General features: G+C 39.6%; 1 protein-coding gene across 1 annotated transcript in view; it reads left to right on the top strand.

Moving 5' to 3' along the window:
- Positions 1-22249, top strand: part of KIAA1549L (KIAA1549-like ortholog) — a 117025-nt gene that overhangs the window by 49421 nt on the left and 45355 nt on the right. Inside the window, exons 3-10 of the mRNA XM_009334573.1 lie at positions 863-975; positions 2497-2716; positions 3764-3897; positions 6595-6757; positions 10347-10406; positions 11995-12146; positions 13602-13773; positions 17238-17401. Of these exons, the coding sequence (XP_009332848.1) occupies positions 863-975; positions 2497-2716; positions 3764-3897; positions 6595-6757; positions 10347-10406; positions 11995-12146; positions 13602-13773; positions 17238-17401 (1178 nt within the window). The remainder of the gene's footprint in view (positions 1-862; positions 976-2496; positions 2717-3763; positions 3898-6594; positions 6758-10346; positions 10407-11994; positions 12147-13601; positions 13774-17237; positions 17402-22249) is intronic.

The following is a 22249-nucleotide window of genomic DNA, read 5'->3' as shown; positions in this document are numbered from 1 at the left end:
TTTCCTTAGCTGTAAGAATTCTGAACTAAACGGGTCTGGAGGGTTCCCTTGCCCAGGTTTCATATGGACTCCTTATGGTAGCACAGCGCAGCACCAGAAGATGTGTGTATCTTGGAGATCTCAGCAAAGAAAAATAGCTACCTAAAAGGGTTTATGACCTTGTATAGAACTGAATGATACTGGGGACAATGAAATAAGCAGCTTTTGGACCTAATGTGTGTTTAGTAGCTGCTAAATATCTACGTCAGTAGTATGATGAGTACAACAACTATTTCTAAAGATAGAAGTAGCTTGTATACAGTATGTGATTGAAAGTACTTAAGTGCAGCTACAAAAATCTTTCTGCAAATTATAAGAGGAAAAAAAAAAAGCTAATGATAATGTTAACAAAGAAAGTGTACAGACACTTCCTAAAAGGAAAATAACTGTAGAGGTGGAGTAACACATTTCTTTGTTTACTTAACTCTGGCCGTGAAGGTATGAAGCACACGTCCTTTATGTAGGCCTGCCTGTGCAGCACCGGCTCAGTCCCCTGGGAATGCTGCACCAGTCTGTCCACAGGCAATCGAGTGGCATCATACCTCACTCAGAACGGCAGCATGGCAAAGACTTGTTGTTGTTGCTAAAGAAATTGCATTTCTTAGACCTCACTCTGGAAACAATGGGCTATTGCCATGGGCTGAATAGGGAACTTGGGGACGCTGCTGAGCCCCTGCAGTTCTTGCTCCCATTGGAGCTGCTGCAAATCCTAGCTGCTTTGATGATCTTCACCTAGCTAGCACAACGTAAAACAATTAAAGAAAAAAGCAAACAGTGGCATGACAATGTCTCAAACCAACATGTGGCTTTTGTTGTTCCACAGTTCTGTTTCTGAACACAAGGAGGATGCTGATCAGCAATCCCTTCAAGGAGAGTGTGAGAAAAGGACTCAACCAAGTGCTGAGACAAGCTTTCAACCAAAATGTCAGCGCTCAGGTAAGCATGCTTAGCTTGCCTGCATGATATCATGGAAAAAGCTCTCTCACCGAGAGAATCCCATCTGGCTGCAGCTCCAGTGGTGCCTCTGGATGCAGGAAGCCTCTTGGAGGGGAGTGCTGAGATTTTCCTATGGAAGCAGGAATAGGTGGCACCCACTCTGGGATCTAAAAATATAAGGACTGCTCCAAAGCTTTTGCCATTTTATTGATGAAGTAGAAGTAAGAAATGCCACTTTCTTTTTGGTATGTTCTGGGAAACGACTACTGACAGCAGTTTCCTCCTCCCCCTGCAGCTCAAGAATGACTCCCGTTCATGGTCAGCCGAGTGCTGCTGTGCTCAGCCTGGATCAATTGCAAGAGCAGGGCTGGTAAATGGGGTGTCACTGCTGTCAGTCTGCTCCCTGGTTTGAAAAGTCAGTACCTGACAAGTGCAATTCCACAGAGACGAAAATCCCGAGCAGGGAGAAAACATGTTTTATTGAAAATAAATGAGGGAGACGTGTTCATCACTTTGCAGCTAAATTGCATGAACCTCTACATTGCTGTGTGTAAGAGCAGGCTTAGGTGGATCACTGGGGCACTCTTCTCTGCAACACAGGTTCCCGTGCATTTAGGCAGGGGTTTGTGCTGAGTCCAAGGCTGTTATGAGTTATACTCACCAAGCCACTGGGAAGGAAAAAAGTAATTTTGCTCAAAAGAGAGGGAAATCAGGTTGACTTTCATCCCCATGCTCTACTGCTGCAAGTTTGGATGATGTTATTTGGTTTGGGAATTGTATATTCCTGAGTCTCAGCAGCAGCAATGAAAACTGTCTGACTTACTCTCCCACCTTCTTGTAAACCTGAGAGAAGCTGCCTTTTCCTAACAGAGGAAACCAGCTAAAACTTAGTGTGGAGGACCAGTTCCAGGGCTTGAACTTTTTGGAAAATACAGAATTTTGAGGTAAAACTCAACTCATGCTTTGGCTCACAGAGTGTTCAGTCTTGTGGTTTGTCATTTCTACTCATATAGGTGATAGCTTAACTATCTGGGACAGTATAGGAAAAATAGTATAGAAGAGACAGTTGAGGTTGAAGAATCAAACACTGGAAACTTTTGTCTTTCAAAAATCTGTCTCCAAACCTGCAATGACAGACACATGCACAAAGTCAGTGAACTTCAGGTATGAAGTAGGAGCTGGGTGTTCTCTGGATTCTCTGTATTTTTACATTCATAAGTAAAATGTCCCAGTATATATACATGAATGAAGCCCCAGTCTAAATTAGAGGTACGTGAGCTGTGGTAGCAATGCTGCACTGCTTCAATTTGGAGCACGTTTTGCATGGGCTGGGTCTAAAGCTCCCTGAGCAGTTCTGCTAATACTATGTCTGATATGACACTAACTGATCCTGTAAGGTTTATAAGGGGTTACAGGACAAAAATCCTGCAAGGGAGCTACCTTCAGGATGAGAAGTTCCATCAAATGGTGGTTGAACTGCAAACAAAATAAAATAAAAAATGTTTCCCCTGTGTGTTTTAGGTTGAAGTCCTGGAGCAATCAAATAATGTAACAGTTGGCTACTACGTTACACGGGGCAGACTGGTTTTTATGCCAGCTGCTGTAATTGAAAGGCTTCTTGCGTATGGCATTAGCAATGCCACAGCAGACATAAAGCAGCATGTACCACATCTCCAGTCTGTGGCAGCCCTGGCCTTGCCGTGGGAGCCCCTTCCTGCATACCACTTCCAGCTGAAAACAGGTGAGCGAGGTCCTGCGCGCCTGGGGTTGTGTGTGTGTGTGTTAATGGTTCAGTGCACAGGGACGATGCTCCTCCTCCCCTTTGCTGTCCTGCCTCAGCCCCTGCTCTCCGGTGCAGCAGCAGGACAAGCTCTCCTTTGGTTTCACGTATTGATGTTCCTGGTGCAAGCAGGACAGCCGGTGTGTACATCCCTGTCCTGCGTGGTGCTCTGCTGTCACCTCTGCTGGCACTGCTGTGAAATGAAGTGGCATTGCATTAGGGATGTCACGCCAATATGCTTGACTAAGACTTGGTGTTTGATTAAAATGGACTTTAATCGATGGGTTGTGCAGTAACCTGTGCATTTCTTTTGAGGACGATCAGATGAGAAACGTGACTATGTGATATATGTATACATTGTTCTGGCTGGAGCCATTGGATTTCACTTAGGTCCCAGCCGTCTGACCCAGGGTAGCTGTGTAACCCCTCTGTACTGTAGCAAGCATCACTGCAGAGCAGTTGCAGTGCAGCAGAACAGTATAAGGTACGAGAGGGCAGTGTGCTGTAAAACAACATATTCAGCTGTAAAAAGTTTTCTTATGTGTGTGCTTACGTGTTTATATACACATACTTATTGCAATTACCCGGTTAAGTATATTTTTCCTAGCACAAACAGAATGAGAATCAATATTATGATTGATTATGTCTTGCAAGAGCAAATGACCTGCAAGATTTAAGAGTATAACTTGTGTTTTAGAATGATTTCACTTACTGCCTGGCTCTGAGTAAGTATTTGTACAGTGAACTGGTCTTACCATCTTATATATCACCACAGAAACAATCTCCATTTGTTTGTGGAGAGTATCAGCTCTAATAATGCAATTTAATTCTTACATTTTGTCTTAATTAAGGCTAGTTTAGTGCACTGCTTGAGTGACATAAACTGATCTTATGTGGCATTATTTTCACCTGCTTAATTTGTAAATTGGTCATCTTGCTGTCAGACATTACAGGAATTATGCAACCAAGAATATTTTGTCCCATACAAATACGTTGTTCATTTTCCAGAGCTGCAGTTTGTGGGTCAAACAGATAATATACAGTCATGCAAATTTGTTCAGACCATGGAGCAACGGTTACAGAGAGCGTTTCAGGATGCTGAAAGAAAGGTCTTAAACACCAGCAACAACTTAACAGTTCAGGTACGACATTGTGTGCTTTGCCAGTGCCTGTTGCCAAACTCTCTGGGTTATTCTTTCCTATGTGTATGCTTGTATTTCAAAATAATGTCTTTGATAGCCACTATGGAAGTAAGCTTATGTTTTCATCTGAAATATGATTGTTTTATTTATTGCAGGAAGACTTATAAATGCATGATTTATAGAAGACTGTTACTGTTATTTTCATGAATTTGAATTTTACTGTTTACACTTAAATAATTTAAGTGAAATTCAAATAAAAATAAACATTTAAAAATATTCTTCCAAATTTATATTTTTACTGAATATGTTATTCTGACACATTAGTTGCTCTTAGTGAGGCTATGCAGGTATAAAGATAGTGTCATGTGTAGCTGTTTGTAAGATCTAAGCTAATGGAATATATTTCTTTCTTTTTTATGTGTATTCCAGTTCTACACTTGCAGACCCAAATTCACTATCAAGGGCCTGATTTTTGCAGAACTTTGTATTTTAATTTATATTATCTTCTCCCAGGTAACTAGTGACAGGATGAGAAGAAATGGCCTCAAGTTGTGCCAGGGGAGGTTTAGATTGGACATGAGGAAAAACTTCTTTACTGAAAGAGTGGTTAGACATTGGAACAGGCTGCCCAGGGAAGTGGTTGAGTCACCATCCCTGGAAATATTTAAAAGACGTGTAGATGAGGCGCTTAGGGACATGGTTTAGTGGGCATGGTGGTGTTGGGTTGACGGTTGGACTCAATGATCTTAAAGGTCCTTTCCAGCCTTAATGATTCTATGATTCTATGATTCTATATGTTTAGTGGGCCAACACCCTTATGCTCTGTGCCATACTTCAGGAATAAATAAATTATCCTCTGGGTGATACTACGATTTGTATTTGACGTGTGATAAAACTCTGTGTATGGACTTGCGCTTCTCAGAATAGTTTGCACGTAGCTTACCAGAAGGAGAAAATTGGTCATCAGAACTCTGCTTAGTTACTTTGGTACTGTCTCTTGTGAGCTTGTGTTCAAACTGGAGGAGCTCAGAGAGGCAGAAGTGCATGGCAAGAGATGACCTACTGCAGTAGGTAAAGTGATTATCAAGCTTTTCAATAGCTGGACCCATGATGCTGAGGAGACCTTCATGGTGGCTAATTTGCTCACAGAAGATGTCATAGATCTTACAAAGCACCGAGGCAATTTTGTAAAGAGCCCTAGAAGAAGGTGGTAGTTGTGGGTTTTGTGGGTGTTGCCAACTTAGGAAGTGATAGGATAGAGGTCTTGGAGACAAGATATAAACTGGGAAGTAAGAGGCTCAAAGGTGTGATCTTCATGATAAATTTTTCTGAAATTATTCCAATACCATGCAAAGGACTAAGTCAGTGCAACAGAAAATAGTACGAGGGTTTTAGATTAATTACAAACTGAGAAACAGTTCTGGAGCAGACGGAGCTGATTCAGAAAAGGCGTTGCTGCACTACAAGAGTAGAGAGAATGGCAGCAACATGGGTAAAAGGCATGAAACAACTTCCATGCAAGGAGAAATTAAATTGGCCATGGTTCTCCAACCATGAGTAGTGAATCAGGAGTGATCATTTAGTTTCCCATAACAGAACTACTCAGGTTTAAATAAAAAGAAAAGTCCTTTCACACAGTGGGTAATAAGATCTTGAAGATGGCCGGATGTAACTGGAGAAAAAGTATGGAAGTTATAAAAAGCAATTGGCCAAACATATAGAATAAAAGGTCATCAACCCTTTTTAAACCCAAGCATATAATTTATGGCTCAGACCATAGCTGTGGGCTAACCTTACACTGCGGAAGAGAGTCCTCTCCTCTTGCCCTGTGCTCATTCTCCAACCATCTGCTCCTGGCCATTTGTAAGTGGGTGTCAGCTAGGCAGACCTTTGGTCTGACCTCGAACTCTTCCTCTAATTCTTTTATTATACCATGTTTTATGTTTTTACTTAGTGATCCAAATCATAAAACTGGGGTATTTAAATAGCATTCATGAATGCTGAATGCTGTTAGCCCTACCGACAGTATCAGTACCCCAAAAACATCCCTCTTGTCCTACGGCATGAGTTTTCTGAGAAAACATGTTTCATTCCTGCCCTGCCTTCGCCTGTCTGCTTCCTGCATAAAACTGGTGTTTGAAAGTCTGATCCAGTACTCACTAAATAGAATTGGTCCTTAAATGCAGTCATCAGATTTGGGCTCAGGAGGACACTAGCGTAGAGCTGAAGCGGGGAAGAGAGCTGTAATCGTATGATGCTAGAAGCAGAAGAGACATGATATCCCTTTATTTCATATGGAAAAGGTGTAGGTCTGGATAACTGCACTAGGAAGGCAGCAAAGAGAGCAAGACATACAGGCCTAATTCCTCTGCATCAAATACTGAACATTTTTTCTGATAAGCATCCTCCCCCTCATCTCACATTTCCTGGTAAAAAACAGGGAAAAATATTTTCAGTCCTGACTGCACCTTTTCTGCCTGCTGCTGTTCTCCAGTAACTCTGCATGTGCTAAAGTAGGAATTAAAGTATCATAAACTGTTTTACACAATCACGTTGAATAAGCTGTATCTAATCCATTGTTCAAGTCAACTTCCTCCCAGTTTTGCACTGGTTTGGGGGTTTTTTGGTTGTGCTTTTTTTCTTTTTTCCAGCTGAGCTGAAACACAGCTACACATTATTTCTTTACCTCTGTTTCAGATTTTGAACACCTCCAATGTCTCCCAAGCTGTCACTCTGTTTTACGTAGTGAACAATCAAAGCACAACTCTAAATGGCACTATTTCCAGCAACCTCCTTAATCAGCTGTCAGCTGAGCTGGTGGGTTTCTATCTAACCTACCCGCCTCTCACCATTGCAGAATGTAAGTATGTGCTTCCCAGCACACAGCTTCTTAAGATTAGCCAGCGTCGGGCTTTTGCTTTGCAAGCACCAAAGCTTTGTCGTCAAGCCCACAGATTGTAGGTGTTTTTGCTGACTGCTTTTTAAACTTTTTTTTTTAAACAAAAAAAATAGAAGGGGGGCTGGGGGGGGTTTCTGGGTTCAGTGTTTATTTCAGCTGCTAGAAACGCTGGCACATAATTAAGGAAAACACATAAATGCTGTCATTATATCATCACATATATGATGATATATGCACATCATATATGCTGTCAGCCTATCAGTGCTTAAAGGGGGCTTATAAAAAAGATGGCAGCAGACTTTTTAGCGGGGCCTGTTGCAACAGGACAAGGGGGAATGGCTTTAAACTAAAGGGGGGTAGATTTAGGCTAGATATAAGGAAGAAATTTGTTATGCTGAGGGTGGTGAGACACTGGAACAGGTTGCCCAGAGAGGTGGTGGATGCCTCATCCCTGGAAACATTCAAGGTCAGGTTGGACGGGGCTCTGAGCAACCTGATCTAGTTGAAGATGTCCCTGCCCACGGCAGGGGGGTTGGACTAGATGACCTTTAAAGGTCCCTTCCAACCCAAACTATTCTATGATTCTATGATTAATAAAAAAATGCCTGTGCCAGGTTCCAAACAAAATAAAATTGTATTTTTATATAAAACAAGCCACAGAATTTCCCCAATCCCCCATTTTAGGAAAACTTAGCGTAGCACATGAAGTTCATCTTCAGCATAGCACTTTACTTCAGTGGAAGACTCCACCCCTGGTGCTTGCTCCCGTTGCAGGGCTTGGTAGCACGCTTTGACTGTGTGTTTGGGTAGTGGGTGAGCTCTATCTACGCTTCTCTGTTTAAAAAGTTGTTGGTGTATTTACTGAACTTCAGCCTCAGCTTAAAATACGGTCTAAGCACTTCAGCATCAACAATTTGCTTGCATTTCAATTGCTATGAAGCGTCAGAGGTACAGAGAGCGAGAGAAAGTGGTGTGTCAGGGCAGCCTGTGCAGCATATATGCTCTCTGACTCTGCATGCTGATTTCTCTAAAATGAATAAAGGGGATGATTATGGGGATTTCTGTTTAATCTGCTTGTTAAATTTGGTATGTGAAATTAAGCTCACTGTAGATCCAGGTTATCTGTTTGCTGGAGGAGATCAGTGTTCACTGGAACTGGGTGTGTCATGACATGCTGGGTATGTCAGTGCATGGTAATGGACTCTGGTTAAGGAAGGGCAGGTTTCAGCTGACCTCATTGTGCGTAAATCTTCGAGATGCTTGTTAAATTTGAAATACTGTGCTCAAATACCAGTAAAGATCTGGTTAAGCTTCTGGTAGCTATCAAACTCACTGATAAGGCTAAACCAGTGATGGAGTAGTTTGTAATTTTTCATTTCACAAGTATTGAAATAATTGGGCACAAAATGGTAGAGCCAAATATGTCTTTATGATCAGAACACTGAACTGAGTGGATTCGTAGATTTAGGTAAAATTATTAAGGTGCTTGTTCCTTTTCTGATTCTAAGAAAAAGCAGAACCAGGCTGCTGGAAAGTGAACACTGGGGAAAACACAAGTTACCTTTTTTGTCAGTCCATTTTATCTGCAAACAGCCCGACAGCAGAGTAATTATTTTGTGCAATTCTTCATCGGTTACTTGCACAACGAGCACTCTGCTGTCTGTGGAGTGAGTGGTCACTCTGGTGCGAGGCAGTCAGGAATCACAGCTAACTCCAGTGATTGTGCAAATCCTTAAAAAAGAAGGAGCATATATTATTCTTGAGACATTACCTATCTAAATCAGAAATTTGCAGACAAATAGGTGAAACTGCCCAATGACGAGTTCTTGCACTGCGTTGGTGCACTTCTGAATCAGACTTTCCATCACAGGGTAAGAGACATATCTCAGGGTAGGCTTGCATTTTCATCAAGTCTTTCCACAGGCAAGGGGAGGTGGAGGGAGGCTGTTGACAAAGGGTCTGCTTGGGGACCTAGAAAGGGATGTAGACCATTCATCATGGGATGGGCTTCTTCCTTTTTGTGGCTGGTGGGTGAGCCTGTCTGAAGAGTGCCCTGTGTGCAGGACAGGACTTGTCTTCACCGGGGCATCTAGGAGCACAAGGAGAAAGCCCGAGGAAATTTTGATGATGGCTGTGCTTGGTTCAAGTGTTTGGCCTCCAAAATAGGAATTTTGGCATAGGAAAAGGATTATGGTGCTTCTCACAAAGGCAATACAGGTGTATGCTTGGTAGTCAGGAGCTGTGAAAGCCATTTGTCAGTAAGACAGCCAGTAAGAGTCTCGTGTGGTATCGCAGTTCTCTGCTGATCCCCGCACATGATGAACTGACCCGATAAAGTCTTTAGCTAGTGCTCCTTTAACAACTAATGGCTTATATTTCATTTTGGAGTTCTTGGTTTTATTCCCAGCGCAGCAGGTATACTGCAAACTCATGAACTTAATGCGCACATAGTGTTTATGGCTTCAGACTGATAGCATGTCTTCTGAAAAGGTTTACTTTGAAAAGTGTTTGATGCTTATTCATGTGGCAGTGCAGTTGTTTCAGTTTATCAAACAAATACTGCTGCTCTTCTCAGAGTGTGTTATTTCCCAGTAGACTCCGGCAGCTCCTCCAGAGCCTTTGCAGTTTGTCATGGAAATGCACAGCTCGGGACACGCTGTGAAATTCCTCCTCAAAAGCAGTTACTGTGCGTAATCAGATGCTTTACAATGTTTACTATTTCAAGCCACTTTGGAGTTTAAAAATCAAGGTAACTCAATAGCAGTGTATCAACATGCAAGGCATGGATATTTTCTGAATTAAGTTCCAAGTGTTAATGCTTTCCACGTTGCATAAATCTACTGAAAAAATGTTGAGCTATATAATGGATTAGCAGCATATTGAACTTTACAGGCTAACGAATGCACTTTGGAGATGGAAGGCTAACAAAAGGCATCAAAATGGCAAACATCAGTTTCTCACAGATGTAAGCACATATGGTAGTAATACCTTAAATGGTGCAGAGTGAGAGGGTGAGAGTACCACACTTTAAGGTGTGTTCACAGTTTTGGTAGTCTTGTTTGTAATTCATGTGGAACTGCACTCTGTGATTGGTGCAATCTGATCCTTGTTAATTTTAATATTATTTTAGGTTAAAATTGTGGTCTGGGTTAAGTAAGGATTAAATTACAGAATGACCATAGAATCTCATCTTGTTTTCCCCAGGGTATTACTCGCAGAGAGAAAGCAGCAGAAATGTATGTAACAGACACATGCATATTACCTACCATTTTTAGTAATGGGCAATCCTGGGCTTTGCCCCAGACAACGTACCAGCCAGTATTTTGGCAACAGAAGATGTATGTTCTACTTTGTACTCCAGCACTTGTACTGTTTGCACTTGATGTCCTTTTTCAGACAGAAGAGAAATTGTTACCCTAAAAATTATGCCTCTAGATCTCCTCCACAGTTCAATTTTATTTATCACTGTCTGGTTAACCAAATAGTTTTGGGACATATAATGTGTAGGATGTTGGAAAATTATGACATAATTTCAACTTTTATTTTAAAGCTTTGGAGTATCCAAACCTTGATGTCTCAGAGTCAACTAGAGACTACTGGGTGATAACAGGTACTTTTTAATCTCCTTCCCTCCTCCATGCACTTCAGATAATAATTTTTAGTGCTCAATTCTATAAACACATTGGTGCAGTAATGTTACACAGAAATAAGTGGCTGCCCACTGAACATGCCTGTTGCATTCAACTGGACAAATGTATTTAAAGTTACTCTGGGGCATAATTGTGATTTGTCATCTTAAACAGAGACATCTCCTGCGTCCAACACTCACCTCAGAATTTATGGTACTTTGGTTTAAACACTTCTGAGAGCAGCAATATCTTCTCAGCGTTTAAAACCACAAATAGGCTTCTCTCTTTTTTTTTTTTTTTTTTTTTTTTTATTTCCTGGGACTTGGATTTAAATCTGAAATCAAGAGAGGCCTGTAGACATAACCCAGGAAGAAAGGTGATCTGTTAAACCGACAGACTGACTCTGTCTGGGTCCAGGAATTTTTGTATCTTTCACCGGAAGCATTAAGCACATAACTTTCCGTTGGTGGAAAAGAAGGTGCAGAGAATGCTCTTAGGCTTCAAAATACTTGTTTGATCACAGTCGTTTCACTGGTATCACATTCTCATTCACAATCATTTTGACTTTAGAAGTGGTAACTGGGCAGGAAAGAGACCCTTTCCCCCAGACATCTTTGAGTGAGTAGGTACCAAAGCCTTTCTAAGTGGTGTGTCTGTAGCTGGAATTGTTTGATGCTCAGGAAAGCAAGAGAAAAGGAGCCTGACATGAAATGGATTAAATTCTACACTTTGCTTTCAAAAGCCGGTGTGGTTTGGTGCCCGTTATATCTATTCCTAATTTTGAGATAAAAAATAAGTTTATGCAGAGACTATGATCCTCTGAAGGAAGTGGTACAGCTCCACCCCATCTGGACCCCATGAACTTGATACTCCCTTTCTTGCCTTTGTGCACTTACTGCAATGGAGTATTATTGATATTACAATGGAAATGTTGTTTTCAAAAAAATCATGATGGTCCCAAAAGATTTTTTTAAAATAATATTGAAAAATCATACATTTGCATGAATTAAATTAGCATACCATATCATTTATTTGAACTTCATGTAAATTCAGTGCCTTTTTAATTTTATGTTAATTTTTACTTAGGAAATGTTTATTCAGTTTTCAGTGCTCTCAAACATATAGTGTTTTGTTTCAAACCGAGTTGTACAAAATTCTAACTTCCTATTTCAAAACTGCTGGACAAAAAACTGTTTAGTTAACAGGAGCATCTGGTGATAAGCATAAAAAACTGGCAGCTCTCGAATAGGTTTTCACTTACTTTTTACATTGAAGATCATAGATTAGGTGCTTCCCGGAGCCATTTTGGTAAACTGAAGGCCTAAGAAAGTTTTTGGAGGATTTTATTCTCTGAAACATCGTTGACTTTATCTGAGAAGAACAGTGCAGGGGTTGAAACAGAAGCACATTATATCCTCATCAGGAATTATTGAGGGGGTGTAACAGCATCCAGTTATTTTTCTTCTAAGCTAGTTAGTACACCCCTGTCCCAAACTGCCCTGCAGACCACGTATTACTTAATCTGTCCATCTAAAATGTGCTGGTATGTGATTTTCTCCATTCCCACAGTTATTCAAGGGGTTGATATTGCATTACTGGGACTGAACAATCAGAGCTTTGCAAGATTAATGGAGCAGCGTTTGGCCCCGCTGTTTATGATGTCCCATCAGCAAGGAAGACGATTCAAACGTGCCACTACTGTGGGCAGCTACACTGTGCAGGTTGTCAATGCGACATCGGTTGCACCTAGATGTGTTGAAAAAAGGGCTTTGTTTGCATGTGTACTGCCTCAATTTGTGTGAAAAACTGTTTTACTGGGTTGAGATTTCCTGTCTTTTTTCATGAATACCAAAGCAGCGAGTGCAAGATGTGTGGCATTACTAATGGGTTTCTTTTTCTGCAGTCAGCCATGTTTGCATGCCTCTCATCTTCTAGAAATTGTCATTAGTTAATCAGTGTTAATAAATATTTTCTCTTTGTTTGCTATGAGGATTGGTACAAAGTACATATTTTAGTGTAAAGTCTTATATTCAGCATAATGAAGAGTTCCAGGCTTTTGTTCTTAAGTGGAAAAAAGTTTCCTAGGTCTTCATTTCCTAGGTAACTCAATAAAGCTAGAACTTCTTTTTTCTTTTTGTTGGGGAAAAAAAAGTCTGAAGCAGTCTTTATACAGGGTTAGTCATCAAATCATGTGGCCACAGATCACATTATGAAATAGAGATTTCAGTCCTGAGTAATTTATTTAATCATCTTTCTCTTATTTAGCAACATTTCCCATTCAGTTTTTTGAAATGATCTTATTTTGTTTTCTCAGTAATTTAGCCAACTGATGCTGGTTGTCAGGGATTCAAAGAGGATCTGTCTTCAAAAATTGCATGACAAGTTATTGCTTTTTTTTTTAATTGCATGATGTTTTTCAAGAATTGTTTGTTGTGAGATATAAAAACAAATTACTACTTTTTTCGTTTGCCCACAATTCTGTGTGTTTTCCCACTGAAAGTATTTAAAAGAAGGAACACATTTTTACTTGCCAAAAGCGTGAACCTTTGTAAAATTTTCCATGAAAATATGACAGATTTTTTAGACCATAAGATAATAGAGAACCACAAGACTCCTTTTTCCTCTCATCATTAGAGATGTTTGACACTTCCTCTACTGTCAGGAAAGATAGAGGTACAATGTAAAAATTCTGCCGGTGTTCTGCAGAATAAAATGGAAAAAGCATGGTTCTTTTTATTGTCAGCCTGGGATCAAAAACAATGAGTATAGAAATAAAATGTGAGGGAATTTTTCAACTGCAATATGCCAGCAAAGTATAATTTTCAATATTAGGACAGATTTTAAGAATTCCCTCTTTACAGAGGACTGTAATGTCCAAACATTTGATCCTTTCCCCCTTTTTACTGCATGTTTTTCTTAGAATAGGGTTTTACCTTAGGATTATGTTTAAAAAATTTTAAGAAGGTAATCGGTCCTCACTAATCTTAATAACCTAGGCTATGAAGAGGAGAAGCCCTAATCCTATGAGAATATTTGCATGGAGCTTATGCTTATATAAGGTCTTGAAGGAGTTCCTCCTGTGCATTGCCTTCAAGGAGCTTCTGGCAGGTTTTGCAACGGCATAATACAAACACAGTTTATTTCTCTTTCTCTCATTTTCTTTTTTTTCCTGAAAGATGGTAAAAATCCAACGTATTCCAGGACCCAAGGAGCCGGCTGAACTGACATACTACACTTTATACAATGGGAAACCTTTGCTGGGCACTGCAGCTGCCAAAATTTTGAGTACCGTTGACTCTCAGCGGATGGCCTTGACATTAGGTTATGTTATTCAAGTTCAAGCTGATCGTAAGCGTTCTTTTAAAAATTCTCTGGTTTAGTCCTTTTTTTCTTCCTCCCCGCCCCCCCTCCCCCTTCTTTCTTTGTGAAAACAGCAGTGTAGGTGAGGGGAGCCTCCATTGATCACACAGAGAAATATCAGCTGAACCTTTCTGAGCAGCTGCTTAAGTCAGGCTGCTCTTTTTTCATATGGAAGACAGGCTATTATTTTATCATAGTAAATCAAAGCTATATACAGACTGTTATTTAGCCAATCACTGTAAACTCTTACTGTACAATTAATTTTACACACATACAGTTCTATGAACTGAACAACTTTATGGAACTTTATGTAAAGTCAGAATTAATTCTGATGCTAATGAAACTATGACACCACAGGCTAATGACTGCTGGGGCAACATTGCTATTCAAATAACTTGGCCCGAAGTAAAATGTGGGGGCTATCAAGATGCCTCTTATTTTTGACTTGTTCAAAATAATGTAGATTATTTCTATCTCAAAGGGATTTTTTTTTTTTTGAATAATCATTTTCACCAAGAACTTTGTAAAATGCACCACATGGTTGTTAAAGATATTGTTTAGACACAAATCAGAAAAGTGAAGTTGGACAGAACTACTTATGTGTATCGGCAATTTTCAGATTCAAGATATGGTAGCATCATTCAGAATAATGTGGCCAAAAAAGTAATACATTCTTGAAAAGTAGTGTTCAAAGTTCTCTTTTAAGACTTGCATCAGTTACTGAGTGATTGTGGGCACAGGTGTTTTCTTAAATTTTTCTTTTTTTTATATTCCTGTATAGTTGACCCACAGTCATAAAGCTGTGGTGGAGCTTGGGGGGTTTTTTGTGCAATAACAGCTTAATGTATGAATCGATGCCTTTAGCTAACTGAATCTTTCCACTTTGCCAAGGTATTTATCCAGATGGAATTAAAATTATATAGTGGATTTCTGTACTGGATCTCCTTACTGGCTAAACAGCATATAAAATGGGACTCCCTGGTGCCATTATTTCTGCGTGAAGGAGCAGTGATATTGAAATAATTACATGTCTCGGTGATAGGAAAAGAAGGAACCACTGTAATAAGTAATTGACGTATCATCCATAAACATATGATTGAGTCAGAATAATAAAGGATGATATAATTTCCAGAGAATGCACTATATACCGTACCTGATCCTTGATTTGATCATGGTCTGTTACTGACTTTAATTGGACTAAACCCAGGGATCTCCATTTCTGCTTCCATAAAGTCTAGTATTTAAATTCTGAACAACTTTGTTTTCCATGAGAATATTTCTTTAATATAATTTTTGCTAAAGCAGCTATAGATAATACATAGCAGTTTCCTAGCTCTTTGTGCAGTTTTGTGATTTATATGGGTGTTTAGGTAGTTATATGTCATCTGCTGCTCATGATCTAACTTTGTGCTTCCATGGTCTGATAAGGCAGCCTTGTGATCTGTAGACTTTCATACGAGTTAAATATTCACAGAATACTGTAAGAAGAGAATATACAGAAACTGAAAATATGACCCTGGGTAACTGAGATTCTGAAGCTAGACTATTTTAAATGTAGGAGATAGTTCTATCTTTATACCTTATTACAGAAAAAAATCCATTTCTTTCATTTTGGACATGGTATTTGTAGTCTGTCTTTGTATTCCCAAAGAAAATACTTTGTGTGCACTTCATTTTTACTCATTATAATTGCTGTTATAGCAGAATGAAAAGTTCTGTACCAAAATGGAGTAAGAAAAGACATCTACCCTCAGGAGCTCACAGTCTGGTTAGACAAGACAGATGAATAATAACAAAAAATATGGATGTTCCTGTTTTATAAGTGAGGGACTGAGTTATAGCAAAATGAAAGGTTTGTTTCAAAATCCACTGAAGTCTTATTGAGTTGAATGAACCATGGATTGACTTATTCAAGGTCACATTGGAAGCTGGTAACAGAATTAAAGATGTAAACCAGGATTCCTAAATGTCTGTCCTATTAGCCATAAGGTCATAGTTTCCTCTGCGTTCCCTAGAAAGAATAATTATAATTTTTCAGCAATTGTTTGCTGCTCCCACAACAGCAATCTATAATTATAATTACTGTTATCTGATAAAACTCAGATTCAGTTTCCTTCCCCACAGCCCCTTAATCCCCAAACTAAATATCCAAAGTCAATAATTGAGAATTATGCAAGTCCACTGAAAAGCGAACCTTGAAAGGCTTCAACCTGGCTTTTTGGACAGTCTTTAAGCATGCAGTTATTGTTACACTGTGCACAAGATATGTACCTAATGGTGCTATTCCTACACCACCCAACAAACTACATTGGCTTTGCAAAAAGTTGTAGATCTACAACGAAAATAGGCTCAAGCTTCAGACAGACTTTCAGCTGGCTTTTGTAACTGCTGCTGAACAAGATGGTATGCATTTGAAGTCTGATCCTGAAAGATGCTGAGTGCCTCTGACAGCTAATAAGCTCAATGACATTTGAAAGCGCTAGTCCCCTAGGAAATGGGAATGGCTGCTTTATGCTGGTATTCTCACAATTGCCTGTCCACGCCAGCAACCAGTGGCATAAGAAAATAAATAGGGATCGCATGGTGAAGTCCACGAAATATTTCACTAAACCAATATTCAGCATCATAAGGAGATTATGTGGTGTTTTTCCAGAAAGAAATGAAATGAGAGAACCAGGGATGTGTCACAGGAGGATCTCTTATGTATGTACAAGTTGAAGGTGCATACTAAGAGACTTTATTCTGATAAAATGGATTCTAAAACATTTTAGCATCACTGCATTTCTGAAGTGTAACCCTTTCCTGGTGCCATTATTAATATATCTGCAAGTAGCTCTTTCCAATCTCATCATTTCTCCTTCTTCAGAAATGATGGATTCATTTTGAGCTTGACTATGATAAAGTATTTCTAGAGCACAAGAGAAGCATTTTCTTATTGCCCTATTGATATCAATAGTAACTATTAGCGTGCTTAGCTTGATTGTTTTTGAAAAAAACCTCACTCTCTGAGTTTTACTCTTGCTGAGCCAGTAAGTCTTTGACACCAGGTATGGACTCCGTGTGTATACTTTTAATATGCATGCTACCTTACTATAAGCTGTTTTTGTGTTTGAAAAATAATTAAGGATGTATCACTTTCACACTTTCTTGTTTATTCTGTAAACGAACCATTGGAGTGATACCTAACATGGCATCTAATTTGACTTGGGAGTCGATGGCTGCTTTTGCAGCTGGCTATAACTAAGTAAGAGAAGAGAGTCCAGGGATTTGTGAATTGAAGTGTGTTGCTGATTCATTTCCTTTACTTCAGGAGTACAAAGGTATAGCTAGATTACTAAAAGTCCTTTTGTACTAGTTATTATATGGAGACAGTTGAAGACTGTGTTGGAAGCAATTTAAATCTTGCGATTGCACAGTGAAACTTACCAGTGTTGGTTTGCAATTTTCTGTAGCTGTGGTGAAGAACCCCCCGAACAACCTGTGGATCATTGCAGCGGTGCTGGCTCCCATTGCTGTGGTTACGGTTATCATCATCATCATCACAGCGGTTCTGTGCAGAAAGAACAAGAACGACTTCAAACCAGACACCATGATGAACCTGCCTCAGAGAGCTAAAGTGAGTGCAGATCCAAGACATCCATTTGCTTTCTGAGGTTTTAACTGTGTTTCTCTGCTAGATGTAGTTGAAGGACGTTTGGAATTGAAATGGTCGTTACTCACAGGTTGGATCTTTGCACTTCTCTGTCCTTGATATGACCAGTCACAGCAATTACCCTTCTAGTTTACTCAGGACTCATCAACTTCCTTCACAGCTCGTCCCTTGCTGCATAGGTAGCAGTGACAGAATAACCCTTACGCAGTGATGTAAGGCACTGAGCCATTAGGGCTGAGTAGGCTTTACTCAGGGCAGTTGCTTCCTTCATAAAGTCGAGGAAAAGGGATATCATGCCTAGGCTTCGTCAGCAGCACGTCTTCATAGGACCTCACCTACGGCCTGAGCTGCTCCTGCCTACTGCAAGTGGCAATGGCTGAAGCTCCGGGCTTTGGCAGCAGTTCAGACCTGGTCTTAACCAGAAATTCTCCATCCAACTGCTAATTCAGAAAAGACATTCTTTGAATTTTTTTCAGAAAATTTCTCCCACTGCTATTTTTCTTTTAGATGTTTTGAACTGTAGTGAAAAAAGTCTGCCTTCTCAATGCTGCTATTAAATGGCTCTTAAACAGGGCCACCCAAAGTTAGGTGTTGTTAGCCTACAAAGCGTGTGTGTAAATCATACTGTTCCTTCGCCCTTTTAGCTGGCTTTGTTCTTCTCCATTGGCATGGGATTGAAATGATAATTTTTTTCATTGGTTTCTTCATGCTACAGACAGCAGGATTATTGTGATTTCAGCTCTGTTGCTTCTGCTGAAAAATGTAGATTGGAGGGAGAGTTGAAGGAAGGCATGATGCATATGACAGCTCTTTTCTCCTCATCTTAGGTTAGTTACAGATGGGTGCAGCTGGTGCCGGCTGAAAAAAGACATTTGTATCAAAAATGATACAAAAAAGACATTTCCATTTCGGTTCCAGTATGCTCATCTATTTATCTGGTGTTACCAAACTAGCATTAAGACTAGATCTGCAGAAGTGAAACAAGCAATATCACAGACACAAACAAAAATTAATACCACTGCAGTGATATCATATAACGTCCCATTTAAACCTCTAAAATGCAAATCATGCTTTATTAGGGGTTGTTGCACCACTTGATTCTTCTTGTATGCAATTTTAGTCCCAGCTAGAGAACAAAGTGAGACTAAATTTGTACATTGTTTTGAGCTGGCCGTCATTATGGGATGCTTTACAGCTGAAGGAAGTTGCTATTTAAAAAAAAAAAAAGACTGCTAGTTGAAGCCACAGCACAGAAAAAAACTTGGAAGTGTTTTAATATTCTATAATTGTCATTCCAAAAAGTAAGAGAAAGTTGAATTTTTACTTTTCCTGAAAAATCAGATTTAATCAGGCTGTAAGATACGCGGTCAGGTTAAAACCTATTCCATCAGGTTACGTTTGTATCAGCAGCCAATGTGGTCAGACAAGAGTTGGACCTGCAGAACAAAACAATTGGTGCTTAGCTCCCAGCATCCGCGCTACACTTGCTTCAGGAGATTTTCCTGCAGACTTGCTCACATTTGCAACTGGAGCGCAGTAGTCCACTTCTAGAGTGCATTTCCCCTTTTGGGTATATTTTGAGACTCCATAAAATTTAATTTAATTCATTTTATAAAAAGTGATGCATTTCAAAACAAAAGCTAAATTGATTTCTGCTTAGTTTCACAATGATGGCTCCATCAAAAAGGTTCAGCCAGGTCTAGTTTAGCCTATATGCTGGTATATGGAACATGGAGGATAAATTCTGCAGCGGGATTGGGAATGGACTGGTTTTGTCATTCCTGATTTCAGCATCTTATTTTAAGTTTACTTAAAATAAGGCTAAGAAACGTATTTTGGGAAGATAATGAAACAAGGTCATTTTGAAAAGAGCAGTTTTATTTTTATTTTTACGTCCAGCATTAGGGATATCAGGAATAGTGGTAAGTACTTGAACTGTAATTGCTACATTTCATGCAGTTTGGCAATACAAATAGCTGATGAGCACATATCTATATCACATTTAAAATGAATATATTATATTTCATGGCTTAGAAAAGTGCTCGGGACTGCTTGATTAATGCTGAATCTGTTCTGTAAGTGGAGTCACAGCAGAGTGATTTTTAGTTTAAGAAGCAGCTTTAATATTTTGTTTCTGTGTGTCTGAGATTTGCTGTTGAATCACTGGAGCAATTTTTTGATACCTTTTGAATATCCAGCAAGCAGTATAGAGAGGAAAAGAGAATATTATAGGGTACCCACAACCTTGGATTTCAGCTGGTTTGTTTCCAGTGGTGCCATTTTATGTGTTTGGATTTCAAAAGTCCTGTACCAAGGGGACGGGCAGAGCAGAACTGCCTGTTCATCGCTGCAGTCCTGTTGCTGCTGGGAGCAGCAAGAGGCTGCAGGTCCTCGCAGAGCAGAGCTGCCTGCCATGTCCCTCCAGAGGCTCCGTCCCGTGCCAGCGGGATAGGATGCACGAACACAGCACGGAGGGGTAATGAAACATCTAGTGATAAATATCCTTCTGTAGCCGGGGGAGGTGATGTAACATAACAGCAGGACTGCTGCCTGTGCCTGGTAATTAAGGAATGACTTTGTTGTTGTAACAGACTGAAGGCTAAATAAATGAAGTTTAAAAAACGACCTCTCATACGTAGTGTAGTTTACAGTATCTCAGGAATTGTGTTGCTGTTCTGAATTGCCTCAGCAGTCAGGGACATCTGGACTAAGTTGCAGGGAAAAGGGACTGTTACCATTTTTTTCAATTGACTCTCCAGTTGTAAAATTAAAAAAAGTATAAGTTCAAATTGGTGAAATTCTGATTGGAATTTATTTTAATGTTCTTTCAATGCTGCTTTTATTCTGAGGTACTGTTTCTATGTTAAGGTTTTGGATAGATGTTAGTTTTTTACCTCTCTTGCTTTCTAGTTCACAGCATGCTTTTTTAAAGGCTGTAATCTGATTTGTCACCTTTCCTTTCCTTTAGAACATGAAAGAATAAGCTTGCAGGTAAACAGAGATAAGATCTGCAGTCTAAGACCAGCGAACAAAAGCAAATACTGCAGGCCATGAGAAAACAACCACTATCAGTTTGATAAAGGGCATGAAAAAAAAAAGATTAGAGAAACTGCCTGTGTACATAGGTATATATGTAAAGGGGAGGGGCTGATCATCCTTTTATTTTTTCTTCTTTTCTTCCTTTTTTAAAAAATACCAATGTCTTTTTTTCATGATCATTACAAGGAAAAAAATCCCAGAAACAACTCCTTATATTCAATCTGCCCTTTGCCAGGCAATATAATTTAATGGTCTCATCATTCATTTATTATTTCAAAAGCAATATTCAAGTCCCAGTCCTTCGGTCTTTCTCAGTATTGTGGCTGTATTGGACATCTATGCTTGCAGTGCTTCAGCAGTGCCTGATCGTGATTTAGTCTTGCCAGTTCCCTTCAGGGGTGGTAAAGCCATCTGCTCCTGTGGGGTTTTACAGAGCAGGGTTCCAAGATCAAATTTTATTTAACGCAGTATGTCTGCTGATGAGGATGGCTTTTTCAGCTCTTCCTTTAATGCAGTTTGTTACTAGACATGGTGGTAAGTAGAACTCAGATTAAAATAATCCTTCATTTTCTTCCTTTGGCAGATCCGAGCTGGGACTCTGCAGAGTTCTTTAGTAATTCTCACGCTCTGCTTCTTCTGGTTTGGGGTTTTTTTTGTGGTTGTTGTTGTTATTTAGCTATTTATTTACTTAAAAAAATAAGATATGAAGTATAAGTTGTAACAACTTCTACTCTTTCAAAGGCATGGAAGGAGAAATAGCTGATTTAATCAGCTGTTCTCTCTTGTTACCTTTTTTGCAGAATATCTAGGAGGGTCTTGACTAACACTTAATATAGATAATAAGGTTGAAAAACATTATTTTGGTTAAAAATATTATTGTCTAGGATGGTGTGCAGTAGTTTTTCCTAGCTGTCCTTCACACAGCTGCTACTTCCCCTTTCTTCGTTCCCTCCCCTTTCTTCGTTTCCTCCCTTCGTAGCTAATTTGGTGGCTGCTTTTGTGGTACCCTGCCTTAAGAGGAGGGCAAGCAGAAGCCTCCGTCAGGGGCAATATCATCATGACTTGCCATGGGGCGGTGGTGGTGAATTGGCATTTCTCTGATATGTTGCAAGTTTCACTGTGGTAATGTGCGGAGACGTCTGGTCTCCCAAATCAGCATTAGCCCAGTTAGCGTCTCCTTAATGCACTGGAGCTACTTATCAAAGGAATACTGAAGTACGTAAGTACCTTAGAAATCATCAGCCTCAGTTCAAACAGGAGATTGGGAATGCGATGTAGATCCCCATAAACAAAAAGCACGTTTTGTTTTGTCTTAGAAAATAGAAGACAGCCCTGTTTTTTTCAGACTGAGATCGCCTGTGAAATTTATCTGTATTTATAGCTATAGCCCAGATTTAGTAAGGGACAGAACAAGAGAAAATGTTTTTTCAGAGCTCATCCTTTTTCTGTGCCATCAGCAAATTTGTTTTATCCGGCTGATTTTCTTCCACTGCTAAAATATTCAATGACAGCATGACAGGAACCTGACAGACACTATTAAGTTATTAACTGTCTAATTCTGATGTGTTTCCCAAAAGTCGTTTGAGGGTTAAAATCACCATTGCTCACCTTTGAAGTGTTTTATGGTGCTTTTTCAGCATTCTGTCAATAGTCTTTGTACTTCAGGAAGTGCATCCTTCCAGGTTTTGGTAAATTAATTCAATTTAATGTAGCAAGAACTTTTTTTTATGTTACATATTTTTTCCAGAGGTGGTGAGGAATTTCTTTGAGTGA

This window comes from Pygoscelis adeliae, unplaced genomic scaffold (assembly GCF_000699105.1).
Source record: "Pygoscelis adeliae isolate BGI_AS28 unplaced genomic scaffold, ASM69910v1 Scaffold171, whole genome shotgun sequence".
Taxonomy (NCBI): Eukaryota; Metazoa; Chordata; class Aves; order Sphenisciformes; family Spheniscidae; genus Pygoscelis; species Pygoscelis adeliae.
The sequence above is the reverse complement of the archived record's forward strand: the minus strand, read 5'-3'. Positions and strand labels throughout refer to the sequence as shown.